The following is a 26324-nucleotide window of genomic DNA, read 5'->3' as shown; positions in this document are numbered from 1 at the left end:
ACGCAGCCCCTGCGCGTCGTTCTGGCTGTTGACAAGTTGTCAACAAAGATTTGTTTGAAAGCTCGGAGGCAGGTAAAGTTTGCTTGCAAGCAGAGGTCTGTATGGGTTGCAATGCTAACAAGGCAGATATGTGCTGCCTTGATCATCTGAGCCATCCTGCCTGCTGAAACATTTAAAAAAAGAGGCGTTGGCGTATATAGACTCGCAGGTGGTTAGGAAGACACGGAAAGTATGGCTTGTCCATTTTGCAGAGAGAACTGGAGGTATTACTATATCTATTGTACATTGTTATCTTGGTAGCTACAATTTCTGACATGTCTGTACACTGCATGGAAAATGACGCCAACGAAGCTGAAATTCAGTACGACTCTAAATTGAGTCGTGGGACTCAAAATTCGGGCCAGAAACGGGCTAAGATCGTACAGTGTGTACCCAGCTTAAATCTGACCTAAAACTCTGTGAAATACATAAATGACACAACATAACAAAATCACAACACAAACAAGTAAACCACAGACCGCATCTGTTGAGACCATTTATTTTGCTCTATAAACACGTTCAGCATGTATAGCTTTCGCTAGTACGAACACTGCAGATGATTCTCACAATCTGCACGTAATCCACTGAATTGTATTGAGTGTCGTTTTGAGTGATCTCTGTATTATGTGCATTGTATTAATTGTGTCAGTAATATCCTGAGATTTTATAAAACATACTGGTGAATTATTCAATTGCTTTGTGGTCATTGAAAGCAACACAGCAGCCTTATTGTGGAGAAACATGCAGGACCGTCCGGATGCTGTGAAACAAAAGTAAAAGAGAAATGAGCATATTAATTTATCTATGTTGTTGTCGTTGAGTCATGAATGGTGGAGAAGGTAAAGGAGTGTTAATCTACCATTTTCCATGCTTCATTAGCTCAATGGCATCATTGACCTGGTCCAAAGTCATGTTGTGAGTGATGAACTCGTCCACCATCAACTTCTTGTCCATGTAGGCTTTAACCATCTGAGGCACGTCATCCCTACCCTTAAAGCCTGAGCCACAAAATCACATAATAAGAGCATGGAGTCTTCATCCAGAATACAACTAGCTAGAGAGTTGCAGAACATACGCCCACAACCATTTAGTTACCAGAGATTCATTAGTCAGTGGTGTCTCACCTCCAAACGTTGAGCCCGTCCATGTGCGTCCACTCATGAGCTGAATGGGTCGGGTAGCAATGTCGTACATTGTTGACCAGCCAACCAGCACACTGACACCCCAACCCATCACACAGGACTCCAAGGCACTGCGCTAGATGGAGAAACAGCACAAAGTCAGTGGGCTTGTAACCAGAAGGGTCCAAACCTCTGGACTAGCTGAGGGAAATGAAGGTTGGGTAATTTATCGAATGACACTCAGCTCTTCTCCAATAACTACTGCTGAGAAAGAGCAAGTGAGCTCAGTTGACATTGTTCAGATTAAAGGTCATTGTTTTACTAGTTAGGTCCCACCTCTTCATTATATTCTTGAACCAGATTAAATGAAATCTCCCTACCATGACTGTCACACTCCCGACACATTCCAGGGAGAAGTCCACTCCGCCTCCGGTCATGTCAGACAGCACCTGGTTGATGGGTTTACTGTGATCCTTGGGGTTCACGAATTCCGTCGCACCGAACACCTTGGCCTTCTCGAACTTCTCTGGATTGATGTCAACAGCGATAATCCTCTTGGCTCCTGCAGCCTTGCAGCCCATGAGTGCAGCCATACCCACAGCTCCAAGGCCGAACACAGCACATGTGGAGCCCGGTTCCACCTAAAGTACAACACACTTTGGTCAACATGGCTCTTTAGGTCAGACTTGTTAATGCTCTATACAGTAATAACCAATGGAAAAGTTTAGTGTCCCACAATGAGTGAACTGATTACTCTTTCAGAGGTTTTGCAATCTGGGCAAGAGTTTTAATGGACTTTTGTGTCATGGAAATTGTCAAATTTATAGGCACTTAAAAGCAGGGTTGGTGATCTTGAGAAACCAGCAAGAGTACAATAGATTTTTTAAAAATGATCCAACCAATAGCCACTCCCCCAATATTATCATAATGGAAGACTCCGATGACAGAGTGCACAAAGGTAGACAAGCAGGTAGCTCATCCAATCATGACATTTGGGCTGAATGACATGATTTGGACGGGTTAATGACAGTCCTGCTACTGATGAGAATTAAACTAATATAACAAAAGTGTTTCTAAAATGTTCACCAACCCTGCCTTTAAGAAAAAATGTCTCATTCCTAAAATAATGATGTAGGCAATCTACAACAGTCAAACATACACACCTTAGCAGTGTTAACCGCTGCTCCATATCCTGTGCAGATCCCACACCCAAGGAGACAGACTTTGTCCAGAGGTGCAGCGGGGTCGATCTTAGCCACAGAAATCTGGTTAACCACAGTGTACTCAGAGAAGGTACCGGTTCCCATAAACTGCAGCAACTTCTTCCCCTTACAGGTGAGCCTGGATTTTTCTGACACTTTGAGACGATCAACCTCCCTGAATAGAGAATTTATTGAAATGAAAATAAAACTTCAGACTTAATTTTTGAATTTTGCATTGTTTTGTAGAGGGTGGAACAAATATTTGTAAGAATTAAAAAACAACATTTTTGTACGTTAAAATCCAGAATCAAAATTGAAGCGCTACTTTCATCACATTAGAGGGTTTACTGAATACTAGCAATATGCTTAGAATGAGAAAAAAAAGTCTAAATTATCTGCGCTGTGGTATTGTCAGACACAAAATACAAATTGAATACTATGTTTCTGTTTATAACTGTATGAACACACTCAAGAGGAATGAAATCAAAAGACTGAAGAGAAAATGGAGTGGAAGACAGAATATGAGGGTTTATCGAGCTCACATTATTTTTTCACACAGGTGTGTCTTCGGGCTCTTACAGAAGCGACATTCTCCACACTGGGGGAAGAACAGAGGGATAACCTTGTCTCCTGAAAGAAGAAAAACAGTGTTGCCATGTCACAGTCAAATTAATTTAGGCCCACTTTTATAATGGTGTAAAGAGAAATATTGGCGAAATGGCACACAAAGGCCTCAGTTTACATCCCAAATACCCCAAATTGACGTTTCTGTGAGTTCTGTTAGTGTACTGATTAAATTAACAAGATACAACTTCTTAGTAGTGAGTTTGAGAGGTTTTGGTCACTAGGGCTGTCACTTTTCCAAAAACTCAAAAAGTTTGAATTTTGAATCAAATGTGACAGCCATATTGGTCACTGTGTCCCAGTTTGGCTCACACTTTGAACAGTCCCCTTTCTGGGGAACTCACCTTGCTATCTCCCCGAGGCTTCTTGGGGTTGTGGTCCCCAGAAGGAAGCGTGGGTCCCCTAAGCTGCCCAGAGATGCCGAGCTTTAGCTGCCCTGTGGCCTAGCCGACATCTCGCCAGTTCCTGTGTTGGGGGTCCCAGCCAACTTCAAGTCTGTTCTTGAGTAGGGGGTCCAGGCTGACGCCAAGCGTGTTCCTGTGTCGGGGGTCCCAGCTGACCTCATCAATCCGGCCAACCCCTGCTCCACGTATCCTGTCGGCGGTCCGGCCGACCCCTGCAGCTTGTGTCCCGTCAGCGGTCTGGCCAACACCTGTTCCTCGTCCCCTGACGGCGGTCCAGCCGATCCCAGCTCCTGGTTCTCTATCGCTGGTCCGACCGACCTGAGCTCCACTTGTCCTGTCGGGGGTCCGGCCGACCCCATCTCTTGGTTCCCTGTCAGCGGTCCGGACAACACCTGCTCGACGTATCCTGTTGGGGATCCGGTCGACACCTGTTCCTGCAGGGCCACAGCAGCCCCCTGTCCCTGTTCTGCTCTCCAACAGTCCTACTAGTTGGGTCATCAGTTGCTGGATGCCCTCTCTGGCCTCAAGTCTCCGTGGACGTGTTCCAGTGTGGTTCCTTCACAGTCATCATCCACCTGAGGGGTCCCGTCTCTATGGCCAACCTCCTGCTCAACCTCGAGAGGGGTTCCGCCTTTGCGCCTCTGCTTTCGCCGATGCCTTCCAGAGCAGTCCTGCCCTCGCCGACGGCTATTTCGATTTTGCCCATCTGCCCTGCCCCTGTGCCGGACTAGGCTCTGGTTATGCTAGCTGTTTCCAGTCTTTACGCTAAGCTAAGCTAAGCCGAACACGTCCCGGCTCCGTACTCAACACACAGAGATGATACATACCAATCTCCTCATCTCACTTTCGGAAAGAAAGCAAATAAGCATACAGTATATTCAAAACTGTTGTACCAATCGAAACTGACCTGGCTGATATTCAGTGACTCCAGGCCCGACGCTCTCTACGATGCCGGCTGCCTCGTGGCCGACGACTACTGGGAAGCCGTCTTTATCCATTCTCTCCAAAAGGTGGTGCAGGTCCGAATGGCACACAGCAGTCGCCACAATCTGCACCAAAGACAATAACCAAACAATGAAAACACGAAGACGGGCAAGGGGTAGGCTAAGGAGAGGGTTCACTCTCAGTGGGTTTGGCAGTACCAGCAACACTTTCACATTATATTGACACTTTTTTAAATGTTAAGATCAACCATATCACTAAATGGACCTTGTAAGTTCAACTAAGCAGGATCTTATATGACTGAGAGAGTGGCAATGTCATGATGAACCAGCTGATGTGGTACCGTAGAATAACGTCATTCATGTAGATGTATAACAAACTGAACTTTCATTTTGTTGCTGGATTCTATCTGCATCATTTTGAAATCTATTTATAGCTTAAGCAACTGTACAGTGTGCTGCAATGCAATTGCAATTTGTGTTTCTCTGATTTTTCTTTAGAGTAGTGGTATTTTAGAAGACAATTGAAATGTTTTATTTTCATAACAAATTTGTATATAGGTTTGTATGCATTTTTAATTGATCTATTATTGATTATGTTTTGTTTAGATCAAGGAATTTAAGGTCTAAGGTTTAAGTTGTAGCTCTTAATCATGGTTTCACGCACCTCAAAGCAATTACGCTTGGGGCACTCCAATGGCCAGCAGTTTGCCCTGCAACATGTATATTTATTACTTCTGTTCTCATTATGTATGTACATACTATATTACTGAACAGCCTGTTTATATCACGGTTCCTATATTTTAGCTGCTGCACTATTTTATGTCTTAGATTCTAATTAGATTTTGCTCCACTGACATGTGTGTCCAGGTGTTTTGTTGTGATAGTGGACGTCTCTGACCTTGATGCGGACCTCATTCTCCTGGGGCGGGGCTACCTCGATGTCCTCAATCACCAAAGGCTGGTTGGGCTCCCAGGCCACTGCTGCCTTGCATTTGATGACCTAGAGGGCAGTGACACCACATGGAATTACCCAACATGAGATATGACAAATATAACTGGGGACTGTTAAACCATAAAAGGAAGGGTTTCTCAAAAAAAAAGCCACATTGCCTTTGTTGAACTCTGAACCCTAAATGTACTCTGAGTGAAGATGGGGATAAGTGAAGCAACATATTGTTATACTGTAAAAGGCAACATGCTACATCAGCAAGAACTGGGATATAATGCTGCAATCCTTTGTACTATAATTCAACGCAAACACTCATCTAGAGTCAACAATGAGCCTAACCTGCATGACTGTGGACTGTGGGAGGAAGCCGGAGAACCTGGAGAAAACCCACGCTAAAATAGTTTCATATCAAGCAGAGAAATGGGTTTCACATCTTCCCTGCATTTCTTTTTTATTACTTTATTACTTATGAATGTTAACAGCAAGTGAGGTGGTTTAAATGGCTCTGATACAGCAGCTCCTGACAAAAGCAAACATGAAAAGCAACAGTTTAAAGTCTACTCTTGAGTTATTTGACAAACAAACAAGAGCAAAAATCTATTTTTTTATCCGAACAGTATCAGTTCATGTTGGGTCAGCAAATAAACCACTGAATAAATCAGTTGTTTCAGTTTTGATAAATCAAATTGGAAATCCACAGTGGAAATATGATTAAATCTCGGGCTTCCACTGTCCCCTCAGCGTTGCCAATATCAACAGTTCCACAAAACGGACTACTTTGATAGTTTCAAACTGTGCACCGAGTCAAACAGGATGAGATAAGTCACTGAGGCAGAGAGGACAGAGAGACAGATAGAGGTAGAAACTAAGAGACGGAAAGACAGGGTGTTTTAAGGTGAATATACCCTGAAACATAGCTATTACATCTATCAGGGGTTCTCAAACTTTTTGGGGCCAGGGACCCCTTACAGGGGAGAATATTTTCCAAGAACCCCCTCTTAATTGTAACACTGATTAAGCATTTTGCTATACTTTTTGAAGTCTTAAATGCCATTGGAACTATTAGAATTCTGAAACTTTTTAACATAAATACTTCAAACGTGTTTCATAGTGATGAACAGAAACACATTTCAATTTGAATTCTATTAATCACGTACATACTTTTAAACAAAGGGTCATTTTATTCAAATTGCATTTGGACTCAACCTGAAAGCACTTTTCAAGTGATTGATCTTAAAAACTTTCAGAAAAGGAACAGTGGCCTGACTGCCATAGTCAGAATAAATCCAGATATTTAAACTTACCAGTTTAAAGCTGACTTTTAGTACTTTTTACTGCACTTCTTAATGACACAGCAGAATGTTATAATTCATAGCTCATTATTTTGCGGCCCCCCTGACAGAGTGCAACGGATCCCACTTTGAGAATCATTGACATACAGTATATTACAAATCTGTAACCAGATATGCAGTCAAATATTGCACAAGAAAGCACACTCCAACCTCTGAATAAGCCACATATACACAAATGTGAACTGCACACCATACAGAAGTACATTCAAATGAACAATATCCACATGATAAATGATCATAAACTACATTAATGAGGTACTGTTTCATTGCTTTTTGATGTTTTGTTTAAATACCGTGGATAGCGCCCTCAGTTTAATGTATGTGCATAAATACACAGGTGTGTCAAACATATCATGTGACGTAGGACATATCAATGTACATATTGCAAAAAAAACAACAACAAGAAAACGATTGAAACATCACATAAATATGATGAATCCCACATGTTGGATTATACTTACCTTACCAGCTGTGGCCATTTTTGCTGCAAAGATCAAAGTAAACAAGTGAGAGAGGAGCTAGGAGGGGAGTGGACAGAAGTGGTGAGGAGACAACCCTGGACTTTTGGTTTATATATTGTATCAGTAAACAGTATGATATTAAAATGGGCATGGACTTCCTTGAGTTCCCTTGTACCAAAATCAAGCCAACAGATCTGGAGCCTGATGTGAGGAATAAACAAGCAGCAACCACAATAACTGAATTTAAATATCCTTTTACACCAAAACAATTTTTTCTATCTAATCTTCCAAAACACCCCCATGCTTCAATTAGCTATTGAGACTTATGGACTTATTGAAAGAGAAGTGGAAGAGAAAGGTTTTAAAGGAATAGTTCGAGATGTTGGGAAATATGCTCATCCACTTTCTTGCTGCTGGCTCTTGCTACATACTGTACAGATGTGAGAGCGGTATAGATCATCTTGTCTAGATCAGACTCATTGTTCGTCAGTGTCTTATTACAGTACTTTTATTTTTTCCAGTCGGTTTTATTTTCCTTTCATTGTCTTTGAAATGTTTTTTTGTATTGTGTAAAGCATTCTGAATCGCCTCAGTGTTTGAGAGGTGTTGTATTGCTTCTGTAAACTTGCTCACTGTCTCTTTAGCCACTCCCTCCTGTCCCGCAGTAAACCCTTTCCAGCTCACGCGGTCTCACTTTCTCTTATCACTTTCCAGCCTTTCATTCACCCTTGCCTGACTTTGTTTACTGTTCTCGACTACAAGTGAACTTTTACATAACCTGCATTGTCTTCGGGCGCATCCGGGTTCAAACCGGGTAATCTAGTGAGCCATTTGCAGTTGTTTTACAAATGACTGTAAAATCATGACTCACACCTCTCATCATATCTCAGCTTTGTCCTCGACTGAGGGCAGCGGGGACGACGCAACGACACAATGTAATGGAAATATGTGACTAGGAATAACTAAGAGTGCAAAGTACATGATAGCGTTGGACTATAAATATGTTACCCAAGGAAAAACTGACCATATATACATTTATTTATAGGAGTTGATCATTCCGTTCTGTAGATTATTAGCTTAGTTGTTCAAAGTCTATGTTGTGTAGCAGGCGGCTGTATGGCTGTGTGTTACCGTCTGCTCAGACAGTAATGACAAACAACACAATGACATAATGCAGAACACAAACAAGTTTAGTGTAGTTTAGTTTATTAAATGTATCAGGGACCACGTACAAAAAAACATTAATCTCAAAAAAGAGAAAAGATGCTTTGTAGCAGATGTACTAGCTAATTTTCATCTGTAGTCTCCCTGGGCAGGGGAAATATCCCATCTGCTTATGTGAACACCGCACATGATTCTCACAATCTGCATGTAATCCACTGACTAGTGTTGAGTCTTCAAGGTCAAGCACATATAGTGTGTATAGTTTGATAGATTTCTTTATTATGTGCATTGTATTGTGTGTATGAATACTGTATTGAGATTGGGTATAACATAGCTGCCGGCCATTAACTGATTCTTGTGTCATCGCAGTCTTATTGTGGAGAAACACTCAGGACCGTCCGGATGCTGTGGAGCAAAAACATAGCAACATTTAGAGGATTTGCACTGATTAAGTCTTCATCTGTGTAGCTGGTTAGTAAATCATGAATGGTGGAGAAAGTATAGGAGTGTAAATCTACCATTCGCCACGCTTCATCAGTTCAATGGCATCGTTGACCTGGGCCAAAGTCATGTTGTGAGTGATGAACTCGTCCAGTTTCACCTTCTTGTCCTGGTAGGCTCTAACCATCCGAGGCACGCCATCCTTACTCTTAAATCCTGAGCCACAGAGAACACACACATAATAAAATAAGATCAAATAGAGTCTTATCTCATTCAACGTTTCCTCATACAACGGTTGGTATCTTACGAAAAGTTATTCCTCATTTTTTGTGTGTTTTCCTACAAATGTCCAGCAACACGTGTCAATTTCCGCTCATTACATGCATTCAAATTGAACTTCCGTCTTCACAGGAAACAATTTGGTTAGGTTTAGTCAACAATACTACTTGGTTAGGTTTAGGAAAAGATCATGGTTTGGGTTAAAGGGGACCTATTATGCTTTTGTGCATCGTCTTTTGTGTGTTATATATTTTTTGTGCATGTAAAAGGTCTGCAAAGTTACAAAGTCCACGCCAAACAGAGTTGATTTTCCACAGAAACACTGCTCCTGAACTGCCTGAAATGCATTGCTTGAAGTCCTGCCTTTTCTTCTGTAATGCGGTGATGTCACCAAGTAACACATTTGCATAAAGCTAGTTTGGCATGCCCTCAAACGAAGCTAGTTTAAGCGGAGCTGAAGCGTAGTCCAAAGTGTTTGATACGGTTGACCGATCATAACAGTGGGCCAGCTGACCTATCAAAGCAAACTGGGCTTTCCGAGAGGGCGGGGCTGGAGTTCAAACAGCGTTTCAGACAGAGGGTGCTGCAGCACAGCCGGTATGAGAAAATTGAAACAATTTTTGAACATTAAAGCATGCACACATGCAGTAGTAGAAACCCCAAATAAAGTATGCACTTGAAAATAAGCATCATAGGTCCCTTTTAAAATAACTACGTAAGTTGCGTTACTTAATATGGAAGTTACGTGACAAATAAATCAACGTTTTGGCTCAAATAACTACGTAAGTGGCATTACTTAAGTAAGGAAGTTATGTGATAAATAAATCAACGTTTGGCTTAAAATAACAATGCAAGTGGTGTTTCCGAAGTATGGTATTTATGTGACAAATAAATCAACGTCTGGGCTGAAATAATTACGTAAGTGGCATTACTTAAGTACGGAAGTTAGGTGACAAATGATCAACGTTTTTGGTTAAAATAACTACATAAGTGGCGGTACTTAAGTACGGAAGTTACGTGACAAACAAATCAACGTTTCGGTTAAAATAACTACTTTAGTGGCATTACGTAAGTACGGAAGTTACGTGACAAATAAATCAATGTTGTCTTCTGATTTCACACAGGATACGAACACCAGTCTTCTGGGCGAAAGTCCGGTATTTTTTTACCCACCCATCCACCCTAACCACCTCACTACGCAGAATTTGTCATTCTTTATACTTCCTGGTTCACGATTACGTGGATTACATACAAATTGATTTTATGGGATATATATTAATTAAAGTGCATTACTTTTCATAGGTATAGCAACGATAGCAGAGATCAAGCGTACAGCCTTTTGGTTACTGTCACGTAACAGGTAATGGTGGTAAAATGGGGGGATTTAATTAGCATCATGAGTTATGGCTGTACCAGCTACTAACAGGCCGTACAAACGAGAAATGCCTTTGGTTGCCAGTCAACAAGAAAAGGATGCAGGCCTTACCTGAAACCCTTTTGAGATGGACTCACTTTGTTGCTCATATTACTACTACTACATATTAATACTATTAAGTTCCGGCCTTTTGAGATTGACAACCAATCACAAATGACAACCTGTTACTGTGACAGTTATAGTAATGTCATTAGTTAGTAGGGATGGTCATATTTGACTGGCATGCGTCTCACCTCCAAACAGGGAACCCTTCCAAGTACGTCCACCGATGAGCTGAATGGGTCGGGTGGCAACGTCGTGCATGTCTGTCCAACCAACCAGCACGCTGACACCCCAACCTTTCATGCAAGACTCCAAGGCACTGCGCTAGATGGAGAAACAGCACAAAGTCAGTGGACTTGTAAACGTATAGGGTATCAAATCTGCAAAGAAAATAATCACCATGACTCCCACATTCCCGACACATTCCAGGGAGAAGTCCACTCCTCCGCCGGTCATGTCAGACAGCACTTGGTTGATGGGTTTACTGTGATCCTTGGGGTTCACGAATTCGGTCGCGCCGAACACCTTGGCCTTCTCAAACTTCTCTGGATTGATGTCAACAGCGATAATCCTCTTGGCTCCTGCAGCTTTGCAGCCCATGACTGCAGCCAAACCCACAGCTCCCAGGCCGAACACAGCACATGTGGAGCCCGGTTCCACCTAAAGTACAACACACTTTGGTCAAAATGGCCCAATTCTTAAAACACTATTTCTCCCTAAATACTGTGAATTCATACCAGCAAGTATTAGCCCAAACCAAACACGTTGGACTATCCAACAGTCAAACATACACACCTTAGCAGTATTAACTGCTGCTCCATATCCTGTGCAGACCCCACACCCAAGAAGACAGACTTTGTCCAGAGGTGCAGCCTTGTCGATCTTAGCCACGGCAATCTGGTTAACCACAGTGTACTCAGAGAAGGTACTGGTTCCCATAAACTGCAGCACCTTCTTCCCCTTACAGGTGAACCTGGAGTCTGGGTCTGACATCACATCAGCAGCAGAAGCAGCCCTGGATGGAGGATTTATTCAAATGAGAATAGAACTTGACACTCAATTTTTGCATTGCTCCTGTTCTGTTAGTTAGAGGGTGCAACGGACATTCGTTGTATTCATTCATAATAATTTGCCAAAAGATTACCAAAGACCCCAACGATCTATTCTGTGTCATCATCACACCTAACACCTAAAGTTGCTCTTCTGACAAAGTGGGCACTATGACAAACGTAGAGACACAAAATGTTAATGCACCCTCTAATGGGTCTATAACCTAATGAACCTGAACACATCTTGGATTGATTCAATTAAGATGAACTCACCATCCTTTGTCACACTCGTTGGTTTTGGGACTCTTACAGAAGCGACATTCTCCACACTGGGAGATGAACAGAGGGATGACATGGTCACCTGAAAGACAAAAAACAATGTAGCCATGTCAAAAGAATTTTAAGCCAACTTAAAAAAATCAAATGTAAAAACAGGTTTGTTGTCATGAATGGCACAAATATGCCTTGGTGTACCCATTGCTATTGCTGCAACAGGGAGTCTGACAGGAGCTGTTTGGGTTGTAAGCTTTAACTGACCTATGTGGAACTCAGTGACTCCAGGCCCGACGCTCTCTACGATGCCGGCTCCCTCGTGGCCGAGGACTGCTGGGAAGCCGTCTTTGTGCATACCCTCGAACAGATGATACAGGTCCGTGTGGCACACGCCGGTTGCCACAATCTGCACCGAAGACAACGACCACACAATGAACACTGTTTCTTTTGAACAGTTGTGTATTGAAATTATAGCAAAGCAGCCTGTGGGCACAGCAGGCCTGTCACGCTTTGGATTTCTCCACATGCTAAAGCAGTGGGCATGGAGCTTGATTGAAAGCAAAACCTCTTTATCTATGGAACTTTGGAAGGTGATATATTTTTCCAAAATCAAGAGCGAAAGTTTAAGGAATGGATGAAACTGTGTGTTATCTGCTCTAACCAGTCGGCGATTTGAGGATGGAATGCCATCCCTTCTGTTAGCAAAATGCCCAGAATGCGTCCCCCCCTTGTTTACCTGTCATCCCCACTCTCCATCCCCTAATAGCAGAGAGCATGCAGGGGCAGAGGGGTTCTTTAGTTGAATATGGTAGTCTAGTCTGCCTGACTTCATTGATCCTTTTACCTGACTGAGATTTGTGCAACGTACGTGTCAATTTTCGCTCCAGTCTTTTCAAAATAAAACTACTTAGTTAGGTTTAGGAATAGATTGACTTGGAACAATTTTCTCATTTTCCTGTGTTTGGGACGTTTCTGGGCATCAACCTCTAGAAAAACGACCAGTTGCCAGATCGTAAACAGGCAAAACAGCAAGCGGACAAAGCTCGTTCCAAAAAGGGAGTGAATCTGGGGTTGGCTTTCAACCACTGGTGAGCACCCTAACCGACAAATTATGCCTTTAAGCTCTTAAATAGTACTTGTTTACCTACATTTAGCCATTATTTTCTTGGCTAAGGTTATGGCTGTTAAGGTTTATGACCAAAAACACAAAAACAAAGATCACTTATGAAGTGCTGTACTTGGGCCGGTTATGAACACTATTGGAGAGCCATCCTATTTACCCCCTCCACTGCACATCCAGAAGATGATATCACTATGGATTTCTGGTTGGTGAAGTCCTAAAAATCATCAACTTCTCACTACTACAAACTACATTCATTCTCTAACCCTTACTCTAAAGTGCAGTAAGACACCCCTTGTGTATTTACACATGTAAGTCTTGAAAGTGGACGTCTCTCACCTTGATGCGGACCTCGTTGGCCTGGGGCGGGGCTACCTCAATCTCCTCCATCACCAAAGGCTTGTTGGGCTCCCAGGCCACTGCTGCCTTGCACTTGATGACCTACAGGGCAGTGACACCAGGATGAAAACTCACATTAATGGGCACTGCCACAGTTACGTGGAAAGGAGCTATGGAAGTTCCCGGAAACCCCTTCAAGCCCTGTATTTCACTACGACTGGTTGAGCAATAGATCAAATGCTACTATTCTCTGTACTATGATTTCAAGGCCAACATTAATCTAGATGCACCAAATTAACCATGGAAAACAAACATAACCAAAGGGGTTTACACATAGGTTCACAGGTGGTTTCCATTTCTCTGATTAAGTTCACACAAGGTTTTTGGAAAACCACTTGTTGTCACACTTGATAAACGTTGTGGTCTGTTTTTTTTAAATCCCATTGTGGAACCGCAATGAATTCTTGGATTTCCACTGGGATCTTTTTTGGCTGACTACCCCCTCATCTTTGCCAATATCCACAGTTGCGCAAAAAACGTCTGGAAAGTTTGGAACTGTGAACCGGGTCAAAAAAGGACATGCAGTATTTCACTGAGGCAGATGAGGACAGAAAGAGAACGATATTTTACTGCATTATTATACATGTTTTATTGTAGTAAAAATAATATTTCTATGCTGGTTTGTGTGAAATAAACATGCACGTGCAAAGAGAATTACATTAACACTGCCTATGAGAGCACTGAAGCACTTTCTTTCAAAGGTCTTTTTTATTAATTGTCAATAATCAAAAGAGCAGTCACTATACAGGGAATGTCTTTTTTTTTTTCTTAACAACACTCACCCGTGACACAACATGACACAAGACAACTGATTCTCAATCATGGATACATAAAATTCAAATTGTAGAAAATACAGGGAGAATATCTACAAATAAGTCAGGAAATAATACAAATATAATATAATAATTTTGTATAAATAAAAATAAAATAAAATAAAATAAAATGAAGATACTACTACTGGCTAATCAGAGATTACTGTAGTGGGTTTCTCAAAAAAATGTCAAAAAGGGGCCACACACTGTAAAATTTACTCTTCCCCAGGTAGTATAAAGGATTTTCTCTAGATTCATACAGGACATAATGTGTCTGAAACACTTTGTAATGTTTTCATATAATGTGGATGGGTGGAATAAGTCAAGCTGATAGCTGACAATCACTTAAAAATCTCATAATATCCAAGTAAAATATATTATTATAAAGTTTGTTGCATTGTTGTCTGATGTTTTGTTTTCCTATACCGTCTATACAGTACTTGACCATACTACCATACTCTGAAAAACTCATCAAAACATCACATTTGTCCATAAGAGTACTCACATATTGAATTATTTACCTACCTTACCAACTGTGGCCATTTTTGCAGCAAAGCTGATTGTCAGAAAGCGAGGAGGGAGTCGTGAACCAAAGAGCTGCCGGAACGAAGAGTGGGGAGGAGAGACCTTGGATTTGAGGTTTAAATACTGCTGGAAGAAAAGGCAGTTATGCAAAAATCCTGATGGGCAGGGATTGGTCGTACTTTGAGTCATTGGTTATCAATAACTGTAAAAAAAGAAGAAGAAAAAGAAAAAGACCTTTTGCAGCCATGTTATCAGTTCTTGACACTCAAAACTAGGCCACATACGGTATATACTGTGGAGGCTGTATAAAAATGAGTTGGCACTAACAAACAGCAATCACTGTAGATGATGCCTGTAAATCACACAAATACCCTTTTACGATGACATTTTCTTGATTAAAACAATGACTATTAATTATTTTTATATTAATATTAAATTACTCTCATGACTTTATACCCACCCTCAACTCTTAGGTAAAAGTCCCCTCCACTTACTCCGACCCTGTGGCCTTATTACATAAAAATGCCCTAATTGCTTTCCCTGTTTAATTTAAGTTTTAAAGATAGGATCTTCCTATTACATAAGCAAGTCCTAAACTCACGGGTGTGTCCTATCTTATCTTATCTTAACTTAAACCTGCAGTAGGCAGAATATTTTTTGGCATCATTGGACAAAAATTCCATAATAACCTTTCAGCATATTGTAATTCAAGTGTTTTGAGAGAAAACTAGACTTCTGCACCTCATCATGGCTCTGTTTTCAAGCTTTAAAAAATCATATCTGTCATAAATAAGTTGTTTCATGTGTCCTTTTTGGGTGTTATACCTGAGAATAAGAGAAACTTGTCTTGTATTATGCTCAATATATATAATGTAATGTAAATGGTGCTGTAGGTATCAACCAGTTACATGACTTTTGTGTTTTTTTTAGACATATAGATTTGTATAAAGTAATTTAGTAGTTCAAAAGTTAAATATGTTGTCAGAAATGTTTGTAATTGATCTGTTGATATCAATTTAAAAAGGGCTTTTTAAAAAATGATGTCCCAATATACTGTATCATGTACAATCCACAATTTTATTGAAGTTTGTAGAAGCTCATGAACTGCCAGAACCTAAATTCTTTTAACCACACACCCTCATCATCACATGTAAAACAACATTGTTATTTATATGCTAAACTGCCCATACAGTACTCCGATACCAGTTTATTAGGTACACCAATCTGAATGGTGGGCAGAGAGAAAAGAAGAGAGAAGACAATATAGGATGTCTGATGGAATTATCAGTTTATCTAGGGTGGGTTAAAGATGAGTCTTAACAACGCTGAAGGCAATTCAAAACCGCTTTGACTTTATTGTTTTAATGATCTACTGATATCATCAACATGGGTGACATTTTACATATTAATAATTTGCTGATATGTTGCAAATAGTGCATTTTCTATGATCAAATGCATGGCAATTAGTCAACACAGAGAACACATCCAGTGCTAATTAAAAGTACTGTTGAAGACAAGGTAGTAAAAGAAGTCAAACGAGACTGTAAGAGATGAACAATCCAAGTTATGACACTTAACGATAATCAGAATTCTTAGAAAATCATTTGCTTCAAAAGGCACTATATCAGAAAATAATTATCTCTGATGTGTGGGAACTTGCACTCAACCATTGAAATGATTGCCTCCATTAATGGCACACTCGAGCGCTTTCAACAAAGGCTGCCTGTAACAGTGATAAGCATCGTTCCTAGGTAACTCTATAGTAAACAAAATATTATGAATAGCTCCTTTTCAGCGAAACAATATACACTTTGTACAAAATATTGGGATCATCTTATACCAATAAATCTCACAGATTTTCCTGCCTTTGTGCATACAGTATGGTTTTCAAGACCAAAGTGGTTTAATGGTTCAGATTGTTAAGGGAACATACTGTAGGACCAAATGGATTACATCTGGTTCTTGTTTATCAAGTACCAATCATTCTTAAGGTACTGTAGAGATTTAAGTTATATTAAGAATAGCATCATTAAGACATCAGGCCTTACAGTCTTTGGGTTTTACATAATTCTATTTTCATATTAAAATATTCTCTAAATGCCTGCTTTTAGTATCATTTGATGACTTTGTGCACAAACTTAAAAAATATATAAAAAAGACAATCTGTATCTATACGAGTAACATTGTAACTCTTAGCTTTTAGCTCGTGGACAATCATTTGTAAATCCAAGATTTAGTTTTTTTTCTATAGTAAGGAAACTAAATAACACAAATATCTCCCATTTACAGTAACAGATAGATAAACCAGCCGATTAGACTGTTGTCAGGCTATTAAATAGGCGTTATCAGTTGCTATAAGCCCCATAGATGTGGGTCAGTAGGGGCCTACTAAACCCATTAGTAGGTTTTATCATCTATTCACATGGTAAATTGCTGAAAGAAGGTATAAAAGAAGACGACAGGGGCCTTTATGACAGGAGCAGAAGCGGAAGTCAGGCACTGTAGTATAGACAGTGTTAAACTCCATAAGGGGTGGAGGTCGGGGATGATGGATGGGACACAAATCACAGGGTTTTTACCAAGGAGACCGGAGTTCGCATTCTGTGTGAAACCAACAATGTGTAGTTGTGTTTGTGTCTGTAGTTAATTTAACCCAAAACATGATGTTTTGCCCTAAACTTAACTGTTTTTCTTTGCCTAAACCTAAAGAAGTTCTAGTTTTGTTGTCTAAACTTAAAAAAGTTGTAGTTTTATTGTCTAAACCTATGTTTTGCCTAAACCTAAAGAAGTTGTAGTTTTGTCGTCTAAACCTAAAGATGCCTTTTTGTTTGTGTTCAAAATTTGACGTTTCATTTAGTTTTACGTGTTAGAACATGTTGCTTTTAAGTTTCACTTTCACTTTTACAACGCAGTAGGCATAGTAGGCACCTAATGACCCACATCTATGGTGCTTATAGCGACTGATAACGCCTATTTAATGGCCTGTTAACAGTTGAATCGGGTGGATAAACACAGATATGGAAGAAAAGAAAAATAACCTTCTGAGAGCCCAGACAGACATTGTTAACTTTCTCTGGAATGAAGTGAATTTTTATGACAACATTAAAAAAAAAAAGGTCACATCTAGCAGAACATTGTATACCATTGAGCACCACTGGCTGTGATGCAGAGCAGCTTCAATGACTATTTCTTACTGTACATGCATTAGTATGAGGAACGAGTGGTTACACAATACTTGTCAGTGTGCATACATGCAAGTGTGAACGTATTCATGTGGGTTTTCTTTGTACAGCTGCCTTTGTTTAAGGAGTGTTGTTGACCCAAAGCTCAGTAGCACAATGTAAAGGTAAACCAAGAGTTCAAAAGACAGGTGTGTACAGTACGTGAAAGGAAAGCAAGGTAAAGGTGGAGTAAAACACACATTAATACCCGAAACCATGCAAACAAGCACACACACCCATCCTTAGTCACACACTGATTGAATATATGAATGCCTTTTAAGTCACAGCACAAAGAAAGCGCTTTGTTTTACAAGGCATTAAACATTATCAGACATAGAGCAATGAGATTATTACTAATAAGCACCCAAGAGATAGGGTAGGAATAAAGGATATTACAACCAGCGCTGAATCAAATCCACACCAGTCGTAGATAATTAGATTTTCTACTGTCTTACCTCGTGTAAGTATCTAAATATAATTTCAATGTTTTGCACTTCCTGGAGGGATTAAACTCATCTAGCTTTAAAGGGGAACTACACCCATTTTCAAACATTTTATTTCTATGGTCTAAGATAGTCCAAAAAATATTAGTAAACATGGACAACTCTCTCCCAAATCCAAAAAGTAGAGCGCTAAAACTCCAACTTGTGATGTCATAGGGTATAAAGTCTAGAGCTGCTCCATAGACAATGAATTTGAGGCTGAATTTGTAGACCCACAGGATGTTTGTTTTCAAATAAGCTTTATTGTATTGTAGTGCTCTCAATTATTAAACAGAAAATGTACCATAGACTGTATATAAAGATGGACGAGATGACAGCTCCCCAAAAGTGAAGCAAAAACATCTTGATCGCCCCCTGGTGGCTGGTTGAAGTTAAGGCCATAAAGCCCGCCCCTTTCATGTTAGCGGATGGGACATGGGCCAAACTAAAAAGTCAAAGTACAACACATTTTTCCCAAAGATGTTTTTTTGTCATTTTAGGTAGTTCTTATCACGCTGATGTATGTTCAAGTGTTAATTTATCTGCTAAGTTTGGTTTTAATTAGTTAGTTGATGCTATAAAAAGGGGTTGAAACTCTCTCGATGCAAGCGCCGGCCGTGCTCGTATCGCGATTGGTTTGGGCGGGTGACCTCGATACCCCTATAACTACTGTGCAGACTCTGGCTCCAAATGACTTCAAAATCTCAAGATGGCAACTCCCTTATCTGAGATATTTCGGCTTCACTTCTGTACAGTAGGAGGAAGTGAAGACGCGTCGACATCTATATAAATATATAGTCTATGAAGTACCCATATTCAGAACATTCCTCTGGGTGCTCTCAGGGTCATCTGTAACATCTCTCCCAATACATTGTCTATGGAGCAGTTCCAGACTTTATACCCTATGACATCACAGGTTTGAGTTTTAGCACTCTAGTTTTTGGATTTGGGAGAGAGTTGTTCATGTTTACTAATATTTTTGGACTGTCTTAGACCATAGGAATAACATGTATGAATTTTGAAAATCGGCGTAGATGCCAATAAACTGGACTGTATATTGGACAGATGTTGGCCTTTGAATGAAAAAAGTAAGACTAATTTGACAGTCTTTTGAGTCGTACAAATACACACCAAGTTGGTCGAGTAAGAAACATAGAATCACACTGAGGGATGCCAGTGATGGTGACATGTAACACAGCTGTGGGAACGAGACGCTAGCCAAATCCATGTGTAACAGACGATTAGGGATTAAACTCCCCATTCAAGTTTCAATAGACATTTGCATTATATTTCAATAGCAGTGATTACTCTGATTTACCAACCCGTTCTCACTCCCAACTTGTCAAATACCGACTCTTGGTCAGTGGCCCTTGGAGTGTCAATGTCAATGGAGATGCAACAAAGTGTTAGACTACAAGTGTTTTTCTTCTTGCATTTGGAATGGATACAGATATGTTTGCTGATTTTGCTAATGCCATGTACAGTCAGTTTAAGAAGATATCAACCTCTGATTGTTGGAGCTGTGCAGCATTGGGGTTTTTCATCTGTGTGTGGGCAATTTACTCTCTTACACTACGATAACACGGGTTATGACATGCTCACTAGTACTTTCCATTTTGGCACTGTTGCACTGACCCAGAGCTGGTGTATGTTGAGGCAAATGAAGTTTTCAAGCTGTAGTTCAAGAGAGTTTTTATGAGTTTTTCAAGAATGCTCATAATGCTAAGTAAATAAGCTTACAAGTATTAGACATTTAACCTGACAGCCCACTGATTCAAATTTAAGAGGAATGGTTTGCCATTTTGGTAAATACACCTATTTGCTTTGTTTAAAGTTCAATGAGTAGATCGATACCACTCTTGTGTCTGTGCAATAAATATGAAGATAGAGCCAGCAGGTTATTAGCATAACTTAGCATAAAGTTTAATTGGCACAAAAACCAAAATGTAAAAATAACAATTTTTTTTTTTTTTTTGGGAAGTAACGGGCAGGAACCATTTCTGGTTGGGCTACGCTAAGCCAAGTGGAATTGATCTCCTCATCAACCTCTAGAAAGAGAGAAAACAAACAAGCTTAGTTCCAAAAATGTCAAATGATTTCTTTACAATAAGTCATTGCATTGATCAGGGTAGCTTTCTGCTGTTCAATGTATTCTGATAATTTGGCAACTTTATTTTGTAGTGCTCCATCAACACCACCATTGATGGAAATGCCACGCTTAACTCTGAGGTTCTATATTTTTTTATACTGTCTAGATGAACCAAGGATGGAATGACGACAATGTAATGTAATGAAAATGTTGGTTCAAAAATATGTAAAGTCGGCCTAAAAAAAATGGGGGAAACGTTCTACCTGTTTTAATATGCAAAACCACTTCCACCAAAAACTAGAAGCTCCCCAGTAGAGTGTGCACTGCCACCAGCAACAAGTCTCAAAATAAAATGCCAGGTGGCTGTTGGGGGTTCTCCCATCAGCACATGAATACAGTATAATGTTACAATCGTCCAATGGCAGAAAGATCCAGATCTGGATCATTAAATACATAATCCTTAAAATCCATTTCACTTGGTTATGATATCTTGCAAAGAAACAGACCGACAGGGATGAAATCCGGTCGCTCACATGGGTCCTGTGCAAACATTGCGACATGCAGTGCTTTCTGCATATGGCAATGATCACTGATCTGAACGGTACTGGATGAAAGAACAAGCCTTTTGTTTAAAAAAGTAATCTAACTTTACCCCGTTAAAGTTCACTTTAGATCCATAATATGAAAAAAAAAAAATAATAATCCCAGCGGCTTACAATTTCAGAGACAATTGGAAAGTTGGCATTTGTCCACTTCACAAACACATAACCACAAGGCTTAACATGACGAATGCTACAAGCACTGCAGACACACACACACACACACACACACACACACACACAACTAAAATCCTTAGACACAAAATGATAAAAAGCAATAAAAAGTACACAGTGAAAAAGCAGAAGTGCTCTTTTTCCAATGTGTGCACCACCAAGTTCTGCATGTTTATGTAAGGCAAAGTAGAATTAGACGACAGTGTTTTCCGTTTGTTGGGGGTTACATTACGGCAAGCTAGTGACGAGGGGCACCTGTGCACGTCTCAGGGCCCCTGGGGAAGACTTGTGATCCGTCTTGAGCCGTTCTGTATTTTTTCTGGGGTTGTTCTGGTTCACGCCACTTTGAGGGTGAGGAGTGGCTCATCAGTCGTCGATGTCCTCGTACACGTTATCGTCAAAGGGCCGCGTCATAGACGGCTGTATTTTGTGTCGGGAATACTTGAGCTGAAGGAGGTCTCCTACCTCACTGATGACACTCAGCGCCTGTGGAGACATTTATACAATAAAAAAGCTGTCAATGTGAAGGGCAATATGTGGCTCATGGAAATTTAAAGCTGCACCAAGCACTATTTTTATGGAAAAAAAAACACACCTGTCTTGAAAGATTAAATCATAAACTCGGGCTGAAACAGAAAACGCCACTGACTTTAATGCTGCAGATGGACCCAATCGTTACCATTTTTCATTCCTATTACTTGGGTGTGTGAGGTGAAGTCACCATGTGGACATCTTAGAGAGGCAACGAGTTCATACAGATAAGTCATCGAAACAGCAGCGAGTGTTCATTCTGGCTGAAACTCTTCACCCCCCAAAAAAAGATATTCAGTCTGAGAAGTGCCTTATTTCTGAGTAATGTAATTGAAAGTTTCTGAATATCAAGCAGTCATAAGGTCAACAATAACAACATGACCTGGGGATGACTAAGTTATACAGTTTTTTATATAACTGTAGACAAAGTCCACTGGCTTGATTATGGTGTTTTCAGATAAGACACTGACAGTTGTGTGTGTTGAGCGTGCATTAGTGTAGAACAGCTCATGCTTAGAGTATTCAGTATTTTATGTTTTTTATGCAAGTTGATGTTTCTGGCAACTAGAAATTTGACTTATTTTATGTCATGCGGCATTTCTTTCCGAAATATTATGAATAACTAATTTAAGCTGCATTAATTGATATTTTGGCCCGTGCAACAAGCTGTGAACACAACATTTAAAGTCAATAAAGTGAACGTGTTAATAAAAACGTTGCTTATTTAGGTGACCTACTGAGATGGCGCAACATTATTATTCATTTGGAGTTGTGCTTGTGGTCACCTCACAGATGTTAGTTCAATATTCACTCTCTTTAGCGGCTACATGCTCAACGTATCCTTATACAACGGTTCATATTATATCTTACATCTTTGTGTGTTTTCCTACGAATGTCCAGCAACACCGGATGAATGTCCAACAACATGTGTCAATATCCGCACTTAACATGCATACAGTCTTTTCAAAATAAACTTTCGTCTTCAAAAGAAAACAACTTGGTTAGGTTTAGGAAAAGATTGTGGATTGGGTTAAAATAACTCCGGTAGTGGCATTACTTAAGTACGGAAGTTGCATGACAAATAAACCAACGTTGACTTCTGGTTTTACACGGAACACGAACAGCGGTCTCCTGGGCGAAAGTCCGGTGTTTTTGACCCACCAATCCACCCCGACCTCCTCCATATGCGGCGTTTGTTGCTCTTTACACTTACTCGTTCACGATTATGTGGATTACATATAAATTGATTTCATGGGAAATTACAGTGCATTACTTGTCGTAGGTATAGCTAAGCACGGTGTACGATAAACAGCCTGAAATGTTTCACTATGCTCACTGGCCACTTGTCGCTAACTGTGTCTAGCTGCTGTTTGGTGCCGGGCAGGTAGCATACAGTTGGATTTCAGAGCTTATATTGCTGAACGCCTGCTGTGTCTGAAAACAAGGTTAATGAGAGCTGTGAGACTGAACCAAAACAATAAGCTGAGAAATGCTAAAAGGCCCAGAGAGCTGAGGGGAACTGCAGAGTCAGGTGATCATTCTCTGTGGGTTCATTATTATTTTTATCCATTATTATTATTATCCATTGCTAATGTAAAAATATTGATTAGTGCAGCATCAGTTTGTGGCACTTCAGTAAATCTCCATCTATTCATCTCTGTTGTAGTCTTTCCATTGACTTGACATGTATGCCCTGAATAAAGTCAACTTGGTCTGTTTTCACTTCTTCAAGAAGTCAGTGTAGACTAGTCTTTTGTTTCAGGATTAGGATATTATTGGGTCAGTGAAATGAAAGGTCTTCAGGAGGACAAAAGTAAAAGAATTTAGGTTTATGTGTACACGCGTGGGTGTGTTTGAACGGGAAGTCAAAACCGGGAAAGCTCCTCAGCAGATAAAAGAGACACAAAACTCGACATGGCACATCAAACTGCGAGAGAACGATACAGAGAGGAAGGCTAACAAAGAGAGACTTTAACATCATGACAGATAAAAGCACTAAAGCACTACAATACTCCCACTCCCTGTCTTCACTTTATTTCGTTTCATAATCTTTTTTTTTTGAAGAGCAAGAAGAGGAATGGGAACGGATAACAGCAACTTCCTGGAGACATGGTATGTATCTGAGCCAACTGAGCCACAAGGACACTCCAGTTATAGAGCAGAAGGTTCAGTCACTGTGTGAAACAATATTTATTTGTGGTTAAAATGAGAAACAGACCGAAGTTCAAGACGGTTACAGGAAGAGGGTCGTGTCTAGAAGGTAACCACCAAAAGGCGAAATCATGCAAAAAGCTCTCGCGAAACTCGCCGCCCGACGACCATAGACTGTATACAAGAAATGGATGTAGTCACCGTGACATCACCCATTGGTTTGTGGACTGCCGTTCTGAAGCCTCGAGTTCGGCATTTTGGCTGTCGTCATGTTGTTTTTTTGCAGCTAGAGATGACATGAGAGGGTGGAGCTAAGTACAACTCAACGCTGAATAGGCGACAAAAAAGGTCATAATTAACTTTCAAGGAACTGGAAACACAATGTGAAAGGGTTAAAGTTCTACGCCGAAAATACAGAAAACTCCCAGACCTGACAACCTGTAGTGACCTGCCAATTACAAGGTAGCCACGCTCTAAAACATACCCTGCTTTATCGTCTATTCTAGTCTAAATGAGACCATCATTTATTAAATGAACATCATACTGTATCGAAAAAGACTTGAAATTATAGCGATTGAGACCATAAACTCATGTTTACAATGTTTACTGAGGTAATAAATCAAGTGAGAGGTAGGCTCATTTTTCTCATGGACTTCTATACAATCAGACTTTTTTTTGCAACCAGAGGAGTCGCCCCCTGCTGGCTATTAGAAAGAATGCAAGTTTAAGGCACTTTCGCATTGGCTTCACTTTTCAGACCCGGAGTCAGCCCACTGCCAACAACCTATCCTAACCTTAACCATTCAAGGTCAAGGCCTAACCTTAACCATTCGAGGTCAAGGTCTAACCTTAACCATTCAAGGTCAATGCGTAACCCCAAACATTCAAGGTCAATGCCTAACCTTGACCATTTGAGGTCAATGCCTAACCCAAAATATTCAAGGTCAATGCCTAACCTTAACCATTCAAGGTCAATGCCTAACCCCAAACATTCAAGGTCAATGCCTAACCGTAACCATTTGAGGTCAATGCCTAACCCCAAACATTCGAAGCCAATGCCTAACTCCAAAAATTCAAGGTCAATGCCTAACCCCAAATATTCTAAGTCAATGCCTAACCCCAAACATTCAAGGTCAATGCCTAACCTTAACCATCTTGAAATTCGCAATTTGGGTGTTACCTTCTAGACACAACCCTGGAGGGGTCAGGCAGGTCAGCAGTGAGCTCAGTAAAGTAGAGGTGGAGCCCTAGTTGAGAGTAGGGGTCAGCTTTTTAATGTGTTGCCAAAAGCAATCAAACCTTAACAGTCTGCGCTGATGTAAAGCAACACAATGAGGAAATAGGATGGTTAGAGTGGAGGTCTGAACTCTAAACACAGGGAATATACCATGAATACACTGTACATTAACCTGCAGGGCGATCCAGCTGACAGACACAGTGCTGGGAGGGATTCAGTGTGTCTGAAGTGACTCAAAGACATCCCCAGAAGTAGACATTTGGGGTCATAACAGATCACACCTGTGTCCTTCAAACTACAGACAATTTTCCCGCCCATTAGACCGCCCTTCTTCCCTCTAATATCATCATAACCTCTTGGCTTAGTTTCAAACAAACTGAAGGTTAGGTATCACACCAGCTTGGAACAGGAGAGCTGTAACAATAAAAACAATAAAAAATAAAAATACTTCTTTGAAAAGAAAAAGGAGCAAGTTTCGCACACTGAATACAAGGTGGTGCTGGCGAAGATCAACGGTGGGAAAAAAATACTGAAAAACATAAGTTTCATCAATGAGAGTTAACTAGCCATGTTTGAGGCGTCCGTCAATGATCACCGGCCAACCAATCGGAGTTGAGTATTTTCAGTGGCCATGATTTCACAGGTTTTAATAATGTAGAGTAGTGTGTAAGAGCTTTTTCCTTTTTCTCTAAAGCAAACTACAAATGTTCCTGTTGATATGGGATTTACTGTTGATAGGGTTAGGAAAAAAGTTTTCATCTCTTCTCTTTTAAAAAATGTTTTGAGTGCTTGTTTAGTCATTTAACTATTTCTTTGTTTTAAAGAGGACCTATTATGCTTTTGTGCTTCTCCTTTTCCTTTAGTGTGTTTTAAATATTCTGTTGTGCATGTAAAAGGTCTGCAAAGTTATAAAGCCCAAAGACCAGGCAAAACGGAGTTACTCTCCCCTACTGAAACACTGCTCCTGAACTGCCTTGAAATGCCTTACTTGAAGTCACGCCTTTTATTCTGTAATGTGGTGATGTCACCAGGTAACACATTTGCATAATACCTGCCAAGCGGCTAGTTTGACACGCCCTCACACAAAGCTAGTTAGAGCAGAGCTGGAGCGGAGTTTGGTTTGGTTGACCAATCACAACAGTGGGTCAGGTGACCAATCAGAGCAGACTCGGCTTTTTTTTCGGGGCGGGGGGGTCAGGAGCTCA

The 26324-nt window shown here is 40.5% G+C and overlaps 3 protein-coding genes and 1 long non-coding RNA gene across 4 annotated transcripts in view; all 4 read right to left on the bottom strand.

Moving 5' to 3' along the window:
• Window positions 1-522: 522 nt before the first annotated feature.
• Window positions 523-7173, bottom strand: LOC119474259 (alcohol dehydrogenase 1-like). Its single transcript, XM_037746149.1, has 9 exons — window positions 7097-7173; window positions 5233-5334; window positions 4298-4439; window positions 2905-2992; window positions 2324-2537; window positions 1541-1801; window positions 1164-1296; window positions 899-1037; window positions 523-799 (listed from the first exon to the last, which is right to left on the bottom strand). Exons 1-9 carry the CDS (start codon window positions 7112-7114, stop codon window positions 766-768), a joined length of 1131 nt encoding a protein of 376 aa, XP_037602077.1. The 5' UTR covers window positions 7115-7173; the 3' UTR covers window positions 523-765.
• Window positions 7174-8285: 1112 nt separating this feature from the next.
• On the bottom strand, window positions 8286-14751 carry LOC119474255 (alcohol dehydrogenase 1-like). The gene is made up of 9 exons (XM_037746144.1): window positions 14636-14751; window positions 13239-13340; window positions 12044-12185; window positions 11780-11867; window positions 11253-11472; window positions 10857-11117; window positions 10649-10781; window positions 8779-8917; window positions 8286-8665 (listed from the first exon to the last, which is right to left on the bottom strand). The coding sequence occupies exons 1-9, from the start codon at window positions 14651-14653 to the stop codon at window positions 8632-8634; spliced, it is 1137 nt and encodes a 378-aa protein (XP_037602072.1). The 5' UTR covers window positions 14654-14751; the 3' UTR covers window positions 8286-8631.
• A 2940-nt stretch (window positions 14752-17691) lies between these two features.
• Window positions 17692-26324, bottom strand: part of LOC119474265 — a 30179-nt gene continuing 21546 nt past the window's right edge. Inside the window, exon 2 of the long non-coding RNA XR_005203541.1 lies at window positions 17692-21270. This is a non-coding gene — a long non-coding RNA (uncharacterized LOC119474265). The remainder of the gene's footprint in view (window positions 21271-26324) is intronic.
• Window positions 20237-26324, bottom strand: part of LOC119474254 (serine palmitoyltransferase 2-like) — a 27331-nt gene continuing 21243 nt past the window's right edge. The window contains exon 12 of the mRNA XM_037746143.1: window positions 20237-21686. Coding sequence (XP_037602071.1) covers window positions 21567-21686 — 120 coding nt within the window. The 3' untranslated portion in view covers window positions 20237-21566. The remainder of the gene's footprint in view (window positions 21687-26324) is intronic.

Source organism: Sebastes umbrosus, chromosome 16 (assembly GCF_015220745.1).
Source record: "Sebastes umbrosus isolate fSebUmb1 chromosome 16, fSebUmb1.pri, whole genome shotgun sequence".
NCBI classification, from domain to species: Eukaryota; Metazoa; Chordata; class Actinopteri; order Perciformes; family Sebastidae; genus Sebastes; species Sebastes umbrosus.
This window is presented reverse-complemented; position numbering and strand designations above follow the sequence as displayed.